Below are 21,790 nucleotides of genomic sequence, written 5' to 3'. Positions count from 1 at the left end.
TGCTGAGCGCCTTCGACCTCTCCCCAGCCGCTGAAACACATAAAGCCGAGGATTTCGGGGCCTTCAGCTCCGGAGATTCTGGTTACCACACAGTAGCAGCAGCAGCGAAGTGGGCATGTCAGAAGTTTTCCAGATGTTCCTCCATGCTCTCACATCTGTCTCCATCGAATCAGAATTGTGCACAGTCCCCTACTTGACAGACAACAGATAGTCATCACCAGAGAGGCCGCGCGCACTGCAGTCGCGCCTTTATAGTAGGGATGGTGTAACCTGGCTGATGCACAGGTAAAATATTAGGTTTACATCACATGTACCACTTAGTATTAAGGCAAAAAAATTCCACTTTAGTTTCATTTAACCACAAGACCTTCTTCCACATCTTTACAGTATCTTCTGAGTGATGCTTTGCAAAGTCTTTACCGTCAAGAACATGCTTTTTTTTTTTAGCCAGGGCTTCTTCCTTGCTACTTTTCCATTAATACTCCTTTTGTGCAAGGTGTTAGAGATTGTGGAGCCATGAACTGTATCTCCAGTTGCAGTCACCTGACTTCTGCAGTTCACTCAGAATGACTGTTACTGTCACAGTAGCCTCTCTCACAAGTGCCGTTCTTCTCCAGCGAATAACTTTAGACGGGTGGCAGTGTGGCTGTGGTTTCATATTTTTTCCACTTTTTCACGATGGACTGCACTGAGCTCCAAGGTTTATTGAATGTCTTTGAGATGGTCTTGTACCCTTCCCTAGACTTGTGCTTTTCTATTATCAGTTTTGGTCTGGTCTGTTGAAAATTTACCATACTGGTTGACCTTACAGAGAGAGGGGGGTATTTATTTTTATGAATTCACTGAAAACAGGTGATTTCCAACTTTCTACATCAACAAATGGAGTGAGTTGGTGAGGTATTGCACCTGAGAAAAGGTAATATTGTAATTACAAAGGGGATGAATACATTTTCAGCCTCACAATTTTGGTTTATAATTTTTAGTAAATTGTTGACAAAAATTTGGATTTTTTTCTTTTGATTTGACATTATGCATAATGTTTTGCAGATTAGCTCAAAAATCCTACTTCAATATATTTAAAATTTAGAAAATGAGACAGTAAAATGTAAAAATGGTTGTAGGGCTGAATACTTTTCAAGGCACTGTAAGGATGTTGCATTAGGCTTTTATAATGTATTTGTCCTGCAACTTTATTACACAGTTAATTAGAATGTAGTAAGAAGGTAGAATATTTTATCACAAATTTAGACTTCATGCAGTGTTCATTGGTCTTCAGATCATGAGGCTGAGGAAGTAGGTCTGCAAATTAACTAATTACTACATATTTGGGACCATCCTGTACTAAAATTCCACCATCCATTATCCTACTCCTCCAACCCCTCTTTGCTGCTAGTCATCCAATTATATCTCTACCATCACTATCACCATAATCCCTGATGTCATTTCAATGACATATTTTGTCTCATTATGAACAATACACCTGCTTAAATTGCCAAGCTACTTAAATTTGAGGTTGAGCAAAAAAATCATTTTTAAGCATTGTAGAAAATTATATACAAGGAGGAGCAATGATAAGCAAAGGACAGAATCAATGTGGATGATTAACCTAAAAATTCAGCTTATTCTGTATTTGCTTCTGAATTAAGGTTTCCTAAATTTATTTTTGTATGTAATTTTTAAAACATTTTCTGTCATATCAAAGATGACACATTCTCATTTTGGCGTGGCTTAAAAGAAGCAGGTTTGCTAGAAGAAGTTATACAGGAGTTTCAGCAAGAAATGCAAGGTTCTTTGAAAAGCCTTCAACAAAGAATGCATCAGCCTCCTCTTCAAGTTGGAGGTAAGTTTTAGTTCAAAATTTATAAAATAAAATGTTTAAAATACTGAATGAAATGGCAGCTTATTTAAATTATTAAAGAACAATTTAAATTATGGATGATCCACAACATGACCTTTCAAGGCAAATTTATCTTTTTTTCTGCCTGAGAGATGTGTCTATGGGAAGACTTGGTGTTGTATGAAAGAGCTTTCTTGGTTTTCTTGGCTATCTGTTGTTCTGGGGTAATCTTCTTCAACTGAATATCCACCAAGAACCACGTCCAATTAATATCCAAACCTACCAGCACAATTAGAAGGATATAAAAACATGTTTGTCTTGACTTTCTTTCTCCACACTTTCAATTTCGCTAGCAGGCAGGCAGCCTCTCTAAACTTGAATAAAAACAGAAAAGGCTGACACACTCAACAGGACTAACAAAGGGTTTTCTACCTGAAACATCCACATTTCTTATCTGACCTGTGAGTGTTGTTAGCATTTTCTTTCTTATTTCTAATTCAAGTTAGGAATGCTGTGAGTTGTTCTGGCATAAAAAGATCTGAAGTAGACACAGCTTAAGGATCTACTTCATACCAAGTGATTTGAGAAGACAGAAACATAATCATTTTGGGGTGTGGGAAACTGGGATATTTGTCAGGGAGGTCTCTGAGGTTTAGCAATTTATAATGCAGAATACATAAATTACCCAGTGAACTATTATGATCTGACATTGTTTAGTGCAAAAGGAACATACTGCATTCAACTTAAGAAGGAATGATTGTAGTGTATGAAAAGAAAATGTAGGGAGTATGTATGAAAATAGAGAAATTAAATAATGATGCATTTTCTGTCAAGTTTAAATTGGGAATGCCCAAGTTGCTTGGAATTCAGTTTGATTAACATGGTACTTCATGACTCATCAAACAATAAAATCCTGACATTATAATGTTAATTAACTCAACATCATACAGGATATTGAAGTCATGGCACCAATGAATGCTAGTTTAATATGAATCTCAGGAAGATTAAAGAGAAAGGGATAACTGTAATTTTAGAAGGGCTGACTTTACAGAAGTCAGGTAACTAATCAAACAAATTAATTTAAGACTTTTGTTCTGCAACATTTCAGTAGAAAACATCTTTAAAGGCATAATGCTGAAAATACATGGAAAATCTGTACCTAGCAAGCAAACATTAAACAGGAGGGACCTTAAATGAGCTGACAAACTAATAAGGCCTGAATCAGAAGGGAAGACAACTTCTGGGAATCGTACAAGGAGAGGTGAGGGGTTTTCTTTGGGATGGGTTGCAATACAAAGAAATAAGCAAAAATGTGGAGCAAAGGGTCAGAGACAGAGCTGAAGATGAAAAACATTATCTTAAAATTCTTAAAGCGTTTAATAATAAAACCAGTAAATTTTCAATGTTCAATCTTCATCCTTTGCATTGAGAAAATGTCGTACATATTGGGAATTCAGTCTAAACTAAAAATGTAATAAAGAGGAACAGAAGGAGGCCATTTGGTCCTTTGAACTGGCTCTGTTATTCATCAAGATCACAGCTGATTTTCTACCTCAACACCATTTTCTTACTTCCACACCTCCTTTGATTCCTGTACTACCCAGAACTATTTTTATTCTCCCTAAGCACTCTGTGATGAAAAATTCCAAAGATTCGTCACCATCTTATTGAAAAAATTTCTTCTCTCTTCTGTTCTGAAAACCCTGTGTGTAATTTCATGTAAAAGCCCGGACTGACCCTCTCATTCTAGACTCCTTAACTAGGAGAATCATCCCTCCCATATCCAGTGTTTTTTTGAGACGCGTACGAGTTTTGTAAGTTTCAGTGAGATTTCCCTTCATTCTCCTAAACTAGGGAGTTTCGGGCTAGTGTAGCCAGTCTATCCTATTTGGCAAATACGCCACTGCTGGAACCAGTTTAATAAATACTTGCTTCACAATCATCGGACTCATTCCCCAGGCAAGTACAGTCTGCCCTTTTTGTCAAGTAAGGAAGCTATGTCAGGTAGGGTCTCACCCAATGACCTGCATAACTGCAGTAAGATCTGCACTAAAATCCTCTTGCTATGATGGCCAGCCTGCGTTTTACCTTCCTAATCTCTTGAGAACCTGTTATTTATGACCAATTACTAATCTGTAGTTGAATTGGTTGCAATTAACTGGATTTCTTGAGGGAGGATTTGCGGAAGCAGGTTTAAGAACAGGTCAGCGTAGCAGCCAAGTATTCAAGAGCTCATTAGCAGGGTAATTAACAATAAAAAAGATATGCTAATTATAAGGCTTGTAGATAAATTTATAATATAACTAAAAGTAAAATGTTTTGAAAATATTGTGAACATATCAAGTTATTTCATTTCCATAGATTTATGCCTTTTGTAGTCTCAGAAAATTTGCTTTAACTTATCTATGATAAAGGGCTGCCCAGGATTTAAGCATAGCGTTATACCTATATTGGTCTGTAATGTCACAGGGGCAAATCTGTAGCTGAGTCTTGCAATGAACTTTCCCTTCGGTAATAAAGTTTTCCAAGTAATAGTTGTTAGCTGTGACTTACAAATCTCATTGCATAATTCAGTCAAGTATGGTCATTCTGTGGCATTAAGCTGCACCCAAGATTTTCCTAGATTCATCAGTGTGAAATTTCGAAATTTGTTTGTTTCTCCAGCCCCCAAACAAACGTAACTCCATAGGAACTCGTGCATACCCAATGAATATTGTGTATCAGCTAATCATATATGTTAATATTAGTATGAAGTTGATTTAAAAAAAAGAAAATGCTAAATTATTCTGTTTTAATTGACAATGTAAAACTGGGATAAGCATTTCTTGCACAACAAGAAAGGCTTGGTAATTATCATCTTGTGTGGGGTCAATTAAAGAAGAATAAGGATAACATATTAGAATTTTTTATTCAGGTGAAAAGTGAGATGGGTTACAAAAGGATTACATTCCTATGAGCTATCTATTAGCTATCTTTTTCCTAAGTTAGAATTGCCTGTTTTCTAATGTAATTTTGCTCTGCTTACTCTTTCTATAATTCTTTCAATTTATCAATGAAATATTTGGTGGATCCAGTTGCTAAGGAATACCACAAAACTTATTATTTTTACTACTACAATGGAAAGTTATTTAAAAAAATTATGGTAAAATTTGCTTCGAATTGGATTTCCATCAGCCACATCTTCTGTTACTTGGGGGACCATGTACTTGAATCTAGATCATAAATCTCAATCTACAGAGTGAGTTACCCATACAGATTGAAGAACTTCATTTGAAGGCTTGAGAGCGGAATAGCTAATGGGTAGTGTAGAAGAAACAAATACGGGAATTGCAACTGTAATATCTTTCAATCTGGTGTAAAATTATACAAAGATGGTTAACAAAAGTTAAGGATAGTATTGGTTCCAGAGAGGAATTGTATCAGGCTGGAAGGCAAAATAACAAATCTGTCAGCAGGAGCAGTTTAGGTTTTAGTTAAGAAAAACAAAGAAATTTATTGAGATACAAATGGAGTGTAAATTTGTAGGATTCTTGCTAGTTTGTCTACTCTCACTGTTATTTTCTATTTTACAAATAGTTCATTAAGTTTAGACTGAAAAAATAACTGGTTTCTTAAAAGAATTAATCATTTCATCTATTTCCAACTCGAATTTATGCCAAACCAACTGAGATGTTTGGAAGTTGCCATTTTTATTAGGAAATGTTTTTATTGTTTTGAGTGTTTATTTTATGGACTATATTTGCTAACATTAACTGTTTATTTTTCAGATGCAATCATTCTTAATAATATTGTACAAAGTTTCGGTCTGTTGGACCTTGTTAAAAAAGTTTTGGCAAGTCATAAAAGTCAAATGGATCGTTCCCGAGAGCAGTACACGCGAGATTTAGCAGGTCAGTTTAATTCCAATTGTGTATTGTCCCTGTGACACAGTACTCATAAGTCAAAACTACATCGAAGCAAAGTATCTTGTCTCGTGTCAATCACTTCAAATTTGGAGGTGCTTTTATTGTTATTCCTCTTTCAGTAATGTCTACTTTCCACTCTGCCATTCATGTCATTATCCTCTTAGTGCTGTATTAGAATATTATTCTCTCAATAGAAAAGCATATGTGTATAGGATACATGTCTATAGAAAGCATCTTCTTTCTTTGCAATAATCCCTACCCCAACATATTTCACCTTGACACTTTCTGGGATTGCAGTTATTTTATGATCTGGATTTTGTTGATTCTAGTTTGCCGGCCACATTTGCCACAGAAATAAACAATTGTAATGTACCTACAGTGTCTGTAAAGAAGAGCCTACTGAGGGAAGGCCTACTGGCCCCATTGAAATTACTCCAGGGCCTGCCTTGTTATATCTGATCATATGGGTGGGCTGCAGCTGAGGAAACCTTTGTCAGAAGGGAAGGCTGTGCCTTAAGCATCAATGTCTGTCTTGTCTATCCTTCTTACAGTTCCTTTGAACATCTCTGATATTCAGAAGAATTCAGAAACCATTAATGATATAAAAAAACCTTCAATTCTGAAAATTACCATTAAATAATTAAGAACATTACTATAAACACTACTTATTAAAACAATGCAGTTTACCTTGGACTTCTTCTCTACAAAATCCAGCAGGTATATGTTCCTATGGCGTCTATTTGAAGTTTTGGATTTGCACATTTCGATATGCTTGCTAGCAGTTGCAAGGATAAATACTGGTAGTTTCCTGCAGAATGTCCGGTAAAAGTCTGTAAAAACTTGCCAACATTTCCCTTGGGTGATCTTCGTTCCTCAGAACTAGCGTTTGTTTATTATTTCAGCAGTAGCCACATATACATGGGGCTGCATTGGCAGAATTTCTGCTCATGGTCTATGCACACCCAAGATTTTCTCGGCCAGATAATGAAGAATTACTTTTAATCATCAGTGTTTTCGAATCCAATGACAAAGTCCAAATGGCAACTGGGTCGCACATGTCCTAATACAAATTGGAGCAGTTTGCAATACTTTGAATAGAGTTTTGATGGCTCTGAAAATTTTGAGACATTCTAATAATTTTAACAAATTTGTGATATTCAGACAGGTAAAATTAAATATTAAAATGAATAAGCTATTTTATCACATCTAGTTTAATATTAGGTCTGCCTTGTCTTTAAAATTTATGGACTATTCCACATTTTTTTTTAAACGAACAAGAAACTACTACAAATAGAAGAATATTTATGCTCCTTTTCTCATTTATCAGTAATAATCATGACCTTGCCTGCCAGACTGCAGCTTTGTAACAGATCATTGTGAAAGGTCACCCTACCAATAACTGATTTTCTAACTGGACAGTATGACATTCAGTAAAAGCCTAACATCTGCACAGATGGTTTATAATATGTATGTCTTAGCTTCAGCTCAACGGGTGCACGTCAAGCTCCATTATTTCTGATACAGTGTGTAGAACAGGGGTGCAGGACCATCCCAATTGTTCATACATTTTAAGTGCTTCTCTCATAGTATCATCACCATCATCAACAGGTGCCATGCCCACTTTGAGCTTTGACTGCCATGGCCCATACACTCCTGTTTCGGGTCAAGTGGATCAATTCATTGGTATTCATTTCCAGTTCTCTGGCTGCTGTCTCCATCATCATTTGTCTTTGATTTCCTCTTACTTTCTTCCCTTCAATCTTTCCCATAATTACCGTGCATTCTAACTCCTCTTTCCTAATCACATGTCCAATGAAGTTATGTTGCCTTTTCATGATCTCATACATTATTTCTCCTTTTGTGTTTGCTCTGTTCATGGCATCCCCGTTAGATATTCGTTTCGTCCATTATATTCTTTGCATCCTCCTCAAAAACTACATCTCTGCTGCTACAATTTGTTTCCTCATGCTGCTAAATATTGTCCAACAATCTGAGCCATATAACATAACTGGATAAATGTAACATTTCAGTACTCTGAGGCGGGTTGTCATGCCTAGTTTAGTAGTGGTCAGTATACTCTTCATTCTTGTAAAGATGTCTTTTGCCATCCCTATTCTTCTTTTGATGTCCATGTCACACCTGCCATCTGATGTCACCCAGCTTCCTAAGTAGCAAAAGTTCTGTACTTGTTTAATGTCTTCCCCGTTTATTCTCAGCCTGCAGATAGGATTCTCCTTCTTTTTGGATATCACCATACATTCTGTCTTTTTGCATTTGATGGATAGACCCCTTTTTGCACTTCCTTCAACAACTATATCAATTAAGTTTTGTAGTTCTTCCTCTGTACTTGCAATAAACACAATGTCATCTGCATATCTGAATTTATTGATGTTTTCTCCACCAACTTTGATTCCCAAGATGTCTCTTATTTTTTGTAATATTGTTTCACTGTACACATTAAATAAATCAGGGGAGAAAACATACCCTTGTCTAACGCCTCTCTTGATTTTCGTAAACTGACTCACTTCTCCATCTATTCTTACAGCGGCAGTTTGTTCCCAGTACAGATTTCTGATAAGGTGGAGGTCTTTTGAATCTAGTTCTAGAGTTTTCTGTAATATTTCAAATAACTTACTGTACTTCACTTTATCAAATGCTTTTATGTAGTCGATAAAACAAACAAATCTTTTTGCACGAATAGCTTATTCTGATAGCATCCTTAACATCAATATTTCATTTCTTGTACCTTTGTCTTTCACAAAACCACATTGTTCTTTACCTATTTCAACTTGAATCTTACTTTTAGCTTTTGTCATCAAAATTCTTAGAAGTATCTTGGTGATATGACTCATTAAACTTATGGTCCTATGTAATTCACATTCTATTACTCCAGGTTTCTTAGGAAGAGTGATAAATACTGATTTTTTTCATCTCTTCTGGTATTATTCCAGTCTGATAAATGTCATTGATTAAATCAGTAAGTTTTTCAATTTCATAATTTTCAAGGGCGATAATTTGTTCTATTACTAATTCATCAAGACCTGCTGCCTTTCCTTCCTTCATCTTATTTATTGCATTACGAACTTCAGATTTTAATGTTTTAAAATGGACCTTCAATGTTTTTCGAGCACCTCTGCTCTGTCCGCCACAACAGACAGTATCTCCCGGTTGCCACCCACTTCAACTCCGCTTCACATTCCCATTCGGATATGCCCATACATGGCTTCCTCTGCTGCCAGGATGAGGCTAAACTCAGGTTGGAGGAGCAACACCTCATATACCGTCTGGGTAGTCTCCAGCCCCTGGGCATGAACATTGAATTCTCCAACTTCGGTAATTCCCTCCCCCTCCCTTCCCCCATCGCTATTTCACTCTGCCCCCTTCCCCCAGCTGCCTATCACCTCCCCCATCGTTCCGCCTCCTTCTACTATCCATTGTGCTTTCCCCTATTCCTTCTTCACCTTTCCTGCCTATCCCCTCCCTGCTTCCCCTCCCCGCTTCCCCTCCCCCACCCCTTTATCTTTCCCCTTACTGGTTTTTCACCTGGCACCTCCCAGCCTTCTCCTTCCCACCCTCCTCCCACCTTCTTTATAGGGCCTCTGCCCCTTCCCTCTTCAGTCCTGACGAAGGGTTCTGGCCCGTAACGTTGACTGACCGTTTCCACAGATGCTGCCCAACCTGCTGAGTTCCTCCAGCGTGTTGTGAGTGTTGCTTTGACCCCAGCACCTGCAGAGTATTTTGTGTTTTTAATTTCTGGTTTTTCACCTCAATCGTCTTCAAACAATTCCTGAATATACTCAGTCCATCTGTTCATAATCTCATCTTTTTCCTTGATAATGGTACCGCCCTTTGCTTTCAAACATCCACCTGAAGAACAGAGAAGCTTTTTACCAGTGATATTCTTGACTGATTGATGTAAACTTTATGGATGCCTTGGTAGAATCAGCAAAGTCAGTGATTCCTAAAAAGGAAAAAAGCACAAAGAATAAATGGATGACAGATAAAATCAAAAATCTGTTGGAAGAAAGGAGATGGAAGAAGGCAAATCCTATAGAATATAAGTCCTTGGATAAAAAAGTTAAAAGCTTATGTCAAAAAGCCAAAGAAGAATGGTTAAACCAGGAATGTGAGCAAATAGAAAGAATCCCTATTACGGATCCAAAATGGTTACATCAACTCTCATAGTATATCTGTGTTTTTGATGAGTATCTGCAAATACCTAAAATAGCATTAAAACATTATCATATTCTGAGGAAGAAGGCTTCAGTGATGAAACGTAGGTTTTGTTTAAATACTGAGTTTCTCTTGCAGTCTTCGCATTTTATTGCATCTCCATGTCCTCTATAGCCTTCAGTGGGCACTGAAACTCCTGTTCATTTTAGTTGTTCAGCAGATTACTTATTTTTTTCATCTAACCAGTAAATTTCTCATCTTTCCTTTAATACTACTGTGGAGCTATATCTAGTAGTAATTAATATTCTTGACCTCATCTTCTTCATCTTTTTCCTTGTTGAAGTTGCTTCATAATAGATTGGTTTTCTTATCTGCGTGCCGTGCTTTAGATTTCTTCCATAATCATACCTATAAAACCACATTATGTCAAGGAGCCATGGTAACACAGCAGTTAGCACAATGCTATTACAGCTCAGGGCGCTGGCGTTGGAGTTTGGAGTTCAATTCCGATGTCATTTGTAAGGAATCTGTATGTTCTCCCCGTGGAATGCATAGGTTTTCCTGGGTGCTCCAATTTCCTTCATAGTCCAAAGGCGCACCAGTTAGTAGGTTAATTGGTCATGGTAAATTGTCACGTGATTGGGCTAGGGTTACATCGGGGGTTGCTGGGTGGCTCAACTTGAAGGGCCGGAAGGGCCTGTTCCATGCTGTATTTCAATAAATAAATAATAAAGCTTGAATACTGCTTAGCTTTCTGTTTTTTTTATAGCTGTTTTGTGATAGGCTTTGTTCTGCTGCTACTTCCTCATATCCAATGATAGAAAGCTGACCACCATTGAGGAGCCAGACACTTTGGCCTAGCAGGTTCCCAGACTGAGGTACACATAAATTAGTTTTGTTCAGAGGTCAGTCATAAACAGTGCCGATTCACTAATGAACACAATTCCAGGCTAATTTTGAATTGATACACAAATGCCTTATGTTTATAACCATAGAACACAGAACACTATAGCATGGGAAATAGCATTTTGGCTCCAATGAATGTACTGACCATGATGCACATTTGAACTGCACATATATTGCACCATTCCCTGCCTGTTCGTGTGCCTTCCTAAATGCCTCTTGGTTGCCCCACCACTTCTCCTTCTACCACTTCCCCTGGTAGTACTTTTCAGGTACCGGCAACTCTGGGTTTAAAAAAAATTGCCTTGTAAATCTTTTTTTAGATTTCCCTAGTCTTACCTTAAAGATATGCCCTTTCATATTTAGCATTTCCACCCTGAGAAAAAGAGTCTATTTATTCAATATCTGCCTCTTATAATTTTATGTTATTAGGTTTTCCTTCAATCTCCAACACTCTAGAGAAAGTGATACAAGTTTGTCAAAAGTCTTCAGGTAACTTATACTCTCTAATTTAGATAACATCCTGGTGAGTCTTATCTGTACCCTCCTCAAAGCCTCTACATTCTTCCTTGTAATTTAGTAACCAGAACTACACACAGTACTCCAAATGTACCCTAATCAACACATTTTTATGCAGATACAGATGACTTCTTGACTTTTACACTCAGCATCCTGACTGATGAAGACATGTATGCTCTGGGCCTTTTTTGTTATTCTAACTATGCAATGCCACTTTCAGGGAGTTCTGGACTATCACTCCAAAATCTCTCTGTAGGTCAATGCTCTTAAAAGTCCTGCTGCTTATAGTTTACTTTCCTCTTGTATTTGACCTTCCAAAGTGCAACCCTAACACTTATCTGGATTAAACTCCATCTCCCATTTCTCTGTCAGATTTCTAACTGCTCTATATCCTGTTGATTCCTTTGACAACCTTCCTCATTGTCTACATCTCCATTGATTTTTGTGTCACTTGCAAACTTACAGCCCACCTTGCATATTTGACCAAATCGTATGTATTTTGTGTGTGTGTGTGTGTATGTGTGTGTACAATTTCTTGCCGATGGCCCCGGTACTCCAACTATTGGTGTGGACCTTGTTAGTTCGGGCAGTGCCTGAGCTGGCATGACTCTTGTCACTCTCATTTGGAGGTTTTTGTGGGCAGATGTAGCGTTAGCACGAGGGGTACTTCCATGAGTATGTCAGGAAGATAGCCCTTAAGGACAACCTGCTAGGAGAATACCTCAGAGAGCAGGCGGGGGATATGGAAATGGGTGAAGCAGAGCCAGAAGACCAGATGCAGGACATGCCACTGCATGGGATGAACTATCGCCAGATATCAGAGGTGGCTGACATAGTAAAGTCGTGCCAATGGTATGGCTGAGGGACAGCACAGAGGCACTGCTCTTGGCTGCACAAGAACAGGCACTGAGCACAAGAGCAATAGAAGCAAGGTCTATCACAGCAGACAGGACTCAAGATGCAGATTCTGCAAGGAATCTGCTGAAACCATCCAGCATGTAGTAGCAGGATGCAAGATGCAGGCAGGGACAGCATACACTGAATGGCACAACCACATTGCAAGAATTGTGTACAGGTACATCTGGGCTGAGTATGGATTGGACAACTCCCAAGTCCAAATGGGAAACACCTGAGAAGTTTGTGGAGAATGACAGAGCTAAGATCCTATAGAACTTCCAAATACCGGCTGATAAGCAGGTACTGGCCACCCATAATAATACTGGACAAGGAACAGAAGAAAGTAATAGTAATAGATGTGGCAATCCCAAATGACAATAACATCAGGAAAAAAGAATATGAGAGGCTGGAGAAATACCTGGGCTTGAAAGAGCAGATAGAAAGGATGTGGAAGGTTAAAGCTAGAATAATCCCGGTGGTAACACTTACAGTATGCTGGATGAACTCAGCAGGTCGGGCAGCATCAGTGGAAACGATGAGTCGACGTTTCGGGCCGGAACCCTTCGTCAGGACTGAAGAATGAAGGAGGTGGAAGGATTTGAAGAATGCCTGTAGGTTCAGTTGAAAGACCAGTAATTTGAAAGACAAAGGGGTGGGGGAGGGGAAGCATCGACGTCATAGGCAGGAAAACAATGGGTAGTAGAAGAAGGAGGTGGAACCATGAGGGATGTGATAGGCAGCTGGGGGAGGGGGCAGAGTGAAATAGGGATAGAGGAAGGGAAGGGGAGGGAATTACCAGAAGTTGGAGAATTCTATGTTCATACCAAGGGGCTGGAGACTACCTAGACGGTATATGAGGCATTGCTCCTCCAACCTGAGTTTAGCTCCATCATGGCAGTAGAGGAGGCCATGTATGGACATATCTGAATGGGAATGGGAAGCAGAGTTGAAGTGCGTGGCTACGTCTGATGCTTCCCCTCCCCCACCCCTTTGTCTTTCAAATTACTGGTCTTTCAACTGAACCTACGAGCATCCGGCCCGGAACGTCGACTCATCGTTTCCACTGATGTTGCCCGACCCGCTGAGTTCCTCCAGCGTACTGTAAGTGTGGCTTTGATCACAGCATCTGCAGATTATTTTGTGTTTGTAATCCCAGTGGTGATAGGAGCACTTGGAACTGTGACACCTGGATTGAGATAGTGGCTCCAATTCCGGAAATAACACCTGAGATCTTGGTCCAGAAAGGTGCACTACTAGGAACAGCAAGGATACTGCATCGAACCTACCACAAACAACAGAGGTCCCAGCACTGATCCTTGTGGAACACCTCTGGTCACAGACTTCCAGTCAGAATAATACTCCTCCACCACTATCTTCTGTCTTCTATGACAAGATAAATGCAAATCTAATCTATCAAATCTCCATGGATTCTCTGTACATTAATCTTCTGAATCAGCCTTCTGAAGAAGGATCTTGTTGAAAGCTTTTCTAAAGTCAATATATACAATATCCATTGCCCTACTCCCATTAATTATTTTTTAAAATCTCCTCAAGGAGCCACAATCAACTTTATAAGACCTGACCTACCCCACACTGAACCATGCTGATTATCCCTAATAAGTAAGTCTATGCTTCTCTCGATGATGGTAGATCCTATTCGTCAGAATCTTCAATAATTTTCCTACCTTGGATGTATTGTTCTCTGGCCTATAATTTCCCATTTGCCTTTCTTAAACAGAGGAACAATGTTGTCTATGCTCCATTCCTTTATGACATTGCCTGGCTAAATGAGTCAACCTCTGGTCAATTAGTGGCTAAAGAGGATTCAAAGATCTTTGTCATGGTCCCCAGCAACCTCATCTCAATAATTTGTGACAATTTGCATTAGGCTGTGGGAACTTATACATTATCATGACCCCAACCCATTAGAACCCAACAACTTCTTCCTTTTTGATGTCAACATGTCCTATAGTAACAGCATACCCATCTCTTATCCCTTCTGTTATCCCACTGTCTCCCATGTTCCCTTCTTTCAGTCAGTCCTGACGAAGGGTCTTGGCCCGAAACATTGACTGTACTTCTTCCTGTAGATGCTGCCTGGCCTGCTGTGTTCACCAGCATTTTGTGTGTGTTGCTTGTCTTCCAATTTCTTCTCCTTGATGAATACTGATTTGAAATATTGGTTCAGCACCTCGCCCACTTCCTCTGGCTGCATTCATAAAATTCCTCCTTTGTTCTCGAGTGGTCCAAATTACCCTCTTTAATGGAAATATAAACTGCTTTGGGATTCTCTTTAATCTGACCAGCCAAGCATATTTCATAACTGCTTTTACCCTTCTCGATACCCTGTTCTGTCTTGCTTTCTTTATATTCCTCAACGTCCATTTCAAATTTCAGTTGCCTAAACCTTCATTATGCCTTTTTTCCCTTTTTGACTAAATTTGCAACGTCTTGCACCATCTGAGATACCTACACCTTGCCATCTTTGTTTTTTTCCCTCAAGGAAACATGTTGGTCCTGAATTCTGACTGCTAAGCCTTTATAGCATGTAATTTGAACTACGTGTACCTAATTGACTCGTTTGGTGCAATATTACTTTCTGTTTTTCTATTACCTTTTTTCCAACTAGCTGTTAGAAAAGAGAACATTGATGAGGGATGTGGCAGAGATGCTTAATTTTATGAAATGACTTTAAATCATCTAGTCAGGATGTTCTCCACATTTTGTGGAAGCTGGTATTGAGGTCCATATATGGGAGCTGGTGACTAATTAATTCATAGAAACATAGAAAGATAGAAAATCTACAGCACAATACAGGCCCTTCGGCCCACAAAGCTGTGCCAAACATGTCCTTACCTTAGAACTACCTAGGCTTACCCATTGCCCTCTATTTTACTAAGCTCCATGAACCAATCCAGGAGTCTCTTAAAAGACCCTATTGTTTTCGCCTCCACCACTGCCGCCAGCAGCCCATTCCACGCACTCACTACTCTCTGCGTAAAAAAGCTTACCCCTGACATCTCCTCTGTACCTACTTCCAAGCACCTTAAAACTATGTCCTCTCATGCTAGCCATTTCAGCCCTGGAGAAAAGCATCTGACTATCCACAAGATCAATGCCTCTTATTATCTTGTACACTTCTTTCAGGTCACCTTTCATCCTCCATCGCTCCAAGGAGAAAAGACCCAGTTCACACAAACTCTTCTCTTAAGGCATGCTCCCTAATCCAGGCAACATCCATGTAAATCTCCTCTGTACCTACTTTCTGTGGTTTCCATGTCCTTCCTGTAGTGAGGCGACCAGAATTGAGCACAGTACTCCAAGTGGGATCTGACCAGGGTCCTATATAGCTGCAACATTACCTCTCAGCTCTTAAACTCAATCCCATGGTTGAAGAAGGCCAATGCACCGTATGCCTTCTTAACCACAGAGTCAACCTGCTTAGCAGCTTTGAGTGTCCTATGGACTTGGACCCCAAGATCCCTCTGATCTTCTACACTGCCAAGAGTCTTACCATTAATGCTGTATTCTGCCATCATATTTGACCTACCAAAATGAACTACCTCACACTTATCTGGGTTGAACTCCACCTACCACTTCTCAGCCCAGTTTTGCATTCTATCAATGTCTCGCTGTAAACTCTGACAGCCCTCCACACTATCCAAAACACCCCCAAGCATAGTGTCAGCAAATTTACTAACCCATCCCTCCACTTCTTCATCCAGGTCATTTATAAAAATCAAGAAGAGTAGGGGTCCCAGAACAGATCCCTGAGACGCACCACTGGTCACCGGCCTCCATGAAGAATATGAACCGTCTGCAACCACTCTTTGCCTTCTGTGGGCAAGCCAGTTCTGGATCCAGAAAGCAATTTCCCCTTGGATCCCATGCCTTACTTTCTCAATAAGCCTTGCATGGGGTACCTTGTCAAATGCCTTGCTGAAATCCATATACAGTACATCTACTGCTCTACCTTCATCGATGTGTTTAGTCACATCCTCAAAAAATTCAATCAGGCTCGTAAGGCATGACCTGCCTTTCTCAAAGCCATGCTATCTATTCCTAATCATATTATGCCTCTCCAAGTGTTCATAAATCCTGCCTCTCAGGATTTCTCCATCAACTTACCAACCACTGAAGTAAGACTCGCTTGCCTATAATTTCTTGGGCTATCTCCACTCCCTTTCTTGAATAAGGGTACAACATCTGCAACCCTCCAATCCTGTGGAACATCTGTCCTCATTGATTATGGAAAGATCATCGCCAGAGGCTCAGCAATCTCCTCCCTCGCTTCCCACAGTAGGCAGGGGCACATCCCATCCAGTCCCAGTGACGTATCTAACTTGTTGCTTTCCAAAAGCTGCAGCACATCCTCTTCCTTAATATCTACATGCTCAAGCTTTTCAGTCCGCTGCAATCGCCAAGATCCTTTTCCGTAGTGAATACTGAAGCAAAGTATTCATTAAGTACCTCTGCTATCTCCTCCAGTTGCATACACACTTTTCCACTGTCACAATTGATTGGTCCTATTCTCTCATGTCTTATCCTCTTGCTCTTCACATACTTGTAGAATGCCTTGGGGTTTTCTTTAATCCTGTCGGCCAAGGCCTTCTCATGGTCCCTTCTGGTTCTCCTAATTTCATTCTTAAGCTCCTTCCTGCTAGCCTTATAATCTTGTAGCTCTTTATCATTACCTAGTTTTTTGAACCTTTCGTAAGCTCTTCTTTTCTTCTTGACTAGATTTACAACAGCCTTTGTACACCACGGTTCCTCTACCCTACCATCCTTTCCCTGTCTCATTGGAATTTACCTATGCAGAACCCCACTCCAGTATCCCCTGAACATTTGCCACATTTCTTCTGTACGTTTCCCTGAGAACATCTGTTTCCAATTAATGCCTCCAAGTTCTTGCCCGATAGCCTCATATTTCCCCTTACTCCGAATAAACGTTTCCCTAACTTGTCTGTTCCTATCCCTCTCCAATGGAATGTAAAGGAGATAGATTTGTGATCACTATCTCCAAAATGCTTTCCCACTGAGAGATCTGACACCTGACCAGGTTCATTTCCCAATACCAGATCAAGTACAGCCTCTCCTCTTGTAGGCATATCTACATATTGAGTCAAGAAACCTTCCTGAACACAGCTAATAAACTCCACAAATTCAGTAAGAAGTTACAGAATATACCCTGTGAGCGGTTGATTATGGAGTACCCTAGCCCTTGGAGAAGTTGCACTGAACAGCATAAACACCTGTATGGAACGTATCGGGAAAAAATGATAAAAGGATAGGCTGAAAGGATTAAATGGAATAGAAGAGGAGGAGGAGGAGGAGTCTTAATGAACAATGCCATGAGCCATTTGGGCTGAACAGCTTGCTTTTGGCTGTATATTCAATGTAATTCTAATCATTGAACTCTACTAGATTAGCTTATTTTTTGTGTTGAATGAAAAATGTGGTAAGTATTTCTGAACACAGTTTTTTTTATACTTGTTTCAGCTTTGGAACAACAGTGTGATGAGCATCGTAAACGAGCCAAAGAATTAAAACACAAATCCCAGCACCTAAATAATGTCCTCATGACCTTGACTCCAGTTGCAGCAGCTCCTCCTTCAAAACGGCCTCGTCTTACAAGGGCAACATCAGGACCAGCAACTGTGGCAGCTCATATGGTTACAGCATCTCAATCAGGTCAGATTACATTGGCTTCTGGAGTGCCAATGTCTCAGCTGACAAATATAGGAAAAATGACAACATTATCCACTATTCCAGTCTCAGGAGTTGGTAAGAATCCACCACACACAGCAACATTTACTGCCACAGCTTCGCCATTAATTGGAGGGTACAGCGTTCTAGCGTCAAGTCCCGGAATACCCAATGCAGTTGAGATCCATCCAGATGCTTCTAATTTGGCTGTGCTAAGCACAGCTGCTATCCAAGATGGGAACACAGTGTTGAAGGTAGTTAGTCCAATCCAGCTGTTCACTACAGTTCCTGGTCTCAATGCTGCACTTCATAATGCCAACCAAATGGCACCTGTTGGAAGCACATTTATGGCTGTACCTTCAGGCACTGTTGAAACCACATCAGGAGAAGGACATACCACTATACAGGTAACATCAATAAGTGAAGAACATGAACAGAAGCCATAGTTCTTGAAAATTGCCTCATGGTATTATTGGAATATTGTGTTAAAATGACTTGTTACTGAATGTAACTTTTGAGAATAGTACAGAGTGGTTTCTGTTATACTGTGGGTAAATCTTCGTCGCCAAGTGTAATGGTAAAAATGAAAGCAGCAAAATCATGGATCAGATTCAAGTTTCTCAACTCTTTTTCAGACTTTGTCTTAACTACAGAAATAAAGACATTTATGGGATATGCTTGGTAGAGTTGTTTATAATGCATTTTACAAAGCTTTGGATTGTATTTTGTGTGCTTTAATATCTAATAACACTCAAACTATTGTTATGTTGTTGCTTTAAAAAATGACTATTATGGAGGTTTTTTTTCTTTTTAATAGGTGCTCTCACTGTTTTCTAACAACTTTTTTGTGTTGTGTTGTTTGGATAATCACATGGCTAATCAGAATATGTAAATACCTGGCTGTTTTAATTTGTTTACAGCCAAATGTTGTGCATTCATTATATTTAAAATAAGGCTTGTATGTGACTGCAAAGATTTATGATTTTGTCATATAAAAACAGTAAAATGCAAAAAATATATTAAAACTATGAGCAAATTGGTTTATTTAAAAACATGTTTACATATTGTGTGTGAAATTATTATTTGATTCCTATTTTAGTGGCAGTCCCAATGTATTGTACCCTTTTTATTCATGATTCAAATGTTATTTGGATGAATTGCTTTTACAGCACAAAATTAATTTACATTTCCTTTGCAGAAGTGTTTTAATGTCACATTAAGAATTTGATATTATTCACTTTTGTTTTACACAGCAGCATTCTTAATAAAAAATGCAGCTTCAACTAGTGGGACAAGACGGAAAGGATAGTGTCAGTAGTTTTCCAATCCTCACTTTTTTTTTCAGGATATATGAAAATTTTCCAATTTTTCGAGAAACCATTCCTTCATAACATAGATGGATTTTCATTATACCATAATTTGAGAGCGATTGGAATCTCTGAACAGTACCTTGTCTTACCCTTTAAGGTTCACCACATTTTCTTTAACAGAAAAGTTTAGAAGTTATTATTCTATTCTGTAATTAGAAAGAGCAAATCATTTAATAATGAATCAGTTAGTTTTTGAGATAAAACTGTTTAGCCAAATTCTTTAGTAGAGGAAAAATGGTTTCTGCTCAATTTAGCAGAATGGTAAATAAAGATGTCTTTATGACTATTTCTTCATAAATTCAAAGATTTTCAATCCTTCTCTTGCTGTTAATTTGTTCACTAACTGCAGTTAAAACAGTGGGATTTGACCGGCTTCTGATTTTACTAGGAAGTTATATGACTAACCTGCTTGCAATTGAGAATTTTACACTTCTTTTGTGGGAATATGTTCGCTTGCCCTTATCATTCTTTCACATTACATTAGTTGAGATTACCATATAGGAGAGTAGAAGATTGCTTACATAGGTCGAGTTTGAGCTTCAGTGTATTAAATGATGTTAAGTTACATCAACCAACCCTGAAATGAAATTTAAGTTTATAATTCATTGACTAATGGATTTTACAAAATCTTTATGAAATGTCTTGGTCAAAAAGCTTTGTGTGATTTTTAAGCGTTTAATTGATTTGTGGAGAGAACCAACGTTATTGGTTCCAGAAGAATTCAAGATTTTTGGAATGTCAAGAGAACCATGAAAAATGTTATTTAACTCCAATGTATAGTACATAAACGAGGAAATTCAGAATGTTCTTTCAGAATTAATCTATTTGTTTTCCCCCTTTATGGAAAAAAAGTGATAAATGAAAAGTTTAATACAAAAACTGCAACTTGAATGGATTTCATTTGACCGAAAAATGTAAAGACATATAAAAACACAGAAAAGGGGATAGTAGGTTGCATTTATATCTATTAAACTATCTCAGAATGGAATCTAGTAACTCCGTTCATTTGGAAAGGGTGGCAAATATCAACAGTCCTTTTCTGATTTAGAAAAGTACAAAGGGAGTTCTATTGGATATATCTGATTGAAGAGTTTGGGATGTGAGAAACTGATTAGAAAATGAGCTGGAATTGATTATTGTTTAAGATGTTAATGTACAAAATGTGAATGCTTCAGAATTATGTAACTCTTAAATCAGTATGTGATTAAAAGTAATTCAGTTAAATTTTCTTTGGGTACGGAAGGGAAACTTTAAAAGTTCTGTAAATAAAAGCTGTGTAACATAGAAACATTTTCGTAAAACCTCCTTTGCCTAATGTTAAATATTTGTGTCTGTTAGTTGAATTTAATGCGGTTGCTGTACTGTACTATTTTGTCTGTGGCATAAAAGCCATTTTCCATTTTGTACAAACTTTTACTGGGTAAATCAAAGCATTGAAATAATAAAAACTTTATGCCTTGCTTTGAAAGAAATTCAGAGTATTTTGCAAGGAGAATAAGTGTATAGTTAGATAAATATATTTACTAGCTTGTGCAAGATATTGCACAGACTAAGCTAAAGAATATCAATTTTAATGTTGCGTATTATTCGCTTACTATGATTGAACTAGCATTTGTAATTCATTGCAATAGATTTCTTTTTACTGCTGTCTTGAAGACTAAATTCGACATTTGCCCACATTTTAAACAAATATTAAAATAATGACTGAGTTCCTTTACGTATGTATTTAATTATCCTTTAACTGTTTTGAAATCTGGCAATACACATATGGATGTTGTGTAAAAAAAAATTTAGCTGTTTGGTGATAATTGCCATGAGAGCTGCACCATTTCACAAATAGTTCTGCATCAAAAGTGTGCAGTGAAATTTATCCCAAGAAAGACTGTTGGCTTATCTGTATTTCCATTAGATGTGAAATGCAATTAATTTGCTAGGATACATGGAAATTAATTAGAATGCTGCCTTTCATAAACCACTTCTACCTGAAAATTGTAGCTGTGAGCAGGGAAGAGGCAGGTAAGTAAAGAATCCATGCTCTTGTTTAAAGATTGATGCTTGATTGAGTCAGCTGATTATATTGATTGCAAGGTTAAAAATGTTCTTTTTGTTCTGTTTTTCTAGTATAGTTAACACTGGAACATTTGGTGTACAGTAGATAAATAAACCATGGCATAGAACAACATCTTTTGAAAAAGTTGCCACAATTTTACGGAGTCTTATGTAAAAGCAGAAAATATTGAAAAGTTACTGAATCCTAACCACAGACTTCCCTGTGTGAAATTAAGGTTAGGAGATGGTCAGCTGTGTATCTACAAAGAAACTTAACACAGGTGTACAATACAGGAGCAGAATATGGGCTATCATGTCTGCTACGTCATTCATTTGTGCCTGATTATTTCTAACATTCTCCTGCTTTATCTCTGTAACCTTACCTCTTAACCAATCAAGAACCTATGAATTTCTGCCTTTAAACACCCAGT

The 21,790-nt window shown here is 38.3% G+C and overlaps 1 protein-coding gene across 3 annotated transcripts in view; it reads left to right on the top strand.

Moving 5' to 3' along the window:
- The window catches only part of gmeb2 (glucocorticoid modulatory element binding protein 2), a 76,702-nt gene extending 55,797 nt beyond the window's left edge, over positions 1-20,905 (top strand). Inside the window, exons 6-8 of one of the 3 annotated variants that reach the window (XM_072240334.1) lie at positions 1,703-1,840; positions 5,605-5,727; positions 17,734-20,905. In XM_072240334.1, coding sequence (XP_072096435.1) covers positions 1,703-1,840; positions 5,605-5,727; positions 17,734-18,386 — 914 coding nt within the window. In that variant the 3' untranslated portion in view covers positions 18,387-20,905. The remainder of the gene's footprint in view (positions 1-1,702; positions 1,841-5,604; positions 5,728-17,733) is intronic. The other 2 variants (XM_072240317.1, XM_072240325.1) reach the window with 2 other exon arrangements.
- The last annotated feature ends 885 nt before the right edge of the window (positions 20,906-21,790 follow it).

The sequence above is a fragment of the Mobula birostris genome, chromosome 2 (genome assembly GCF_030028105.1).
Source record: "Mobula birostris isolate sMobBir1 chromosome 2, sMobBir1.hap1, whole genome shotgun sequence".
NCBI classification, from domain to species: Eukaryota; Metazoa; Chordata; class Chondrichthyes; order Myliobatiformes; family Myliobatidae; genus Mobula; species Mobula birostris.
This window is presented reverse-complemented; position numbering and strand designations above follow the sequence as displayed.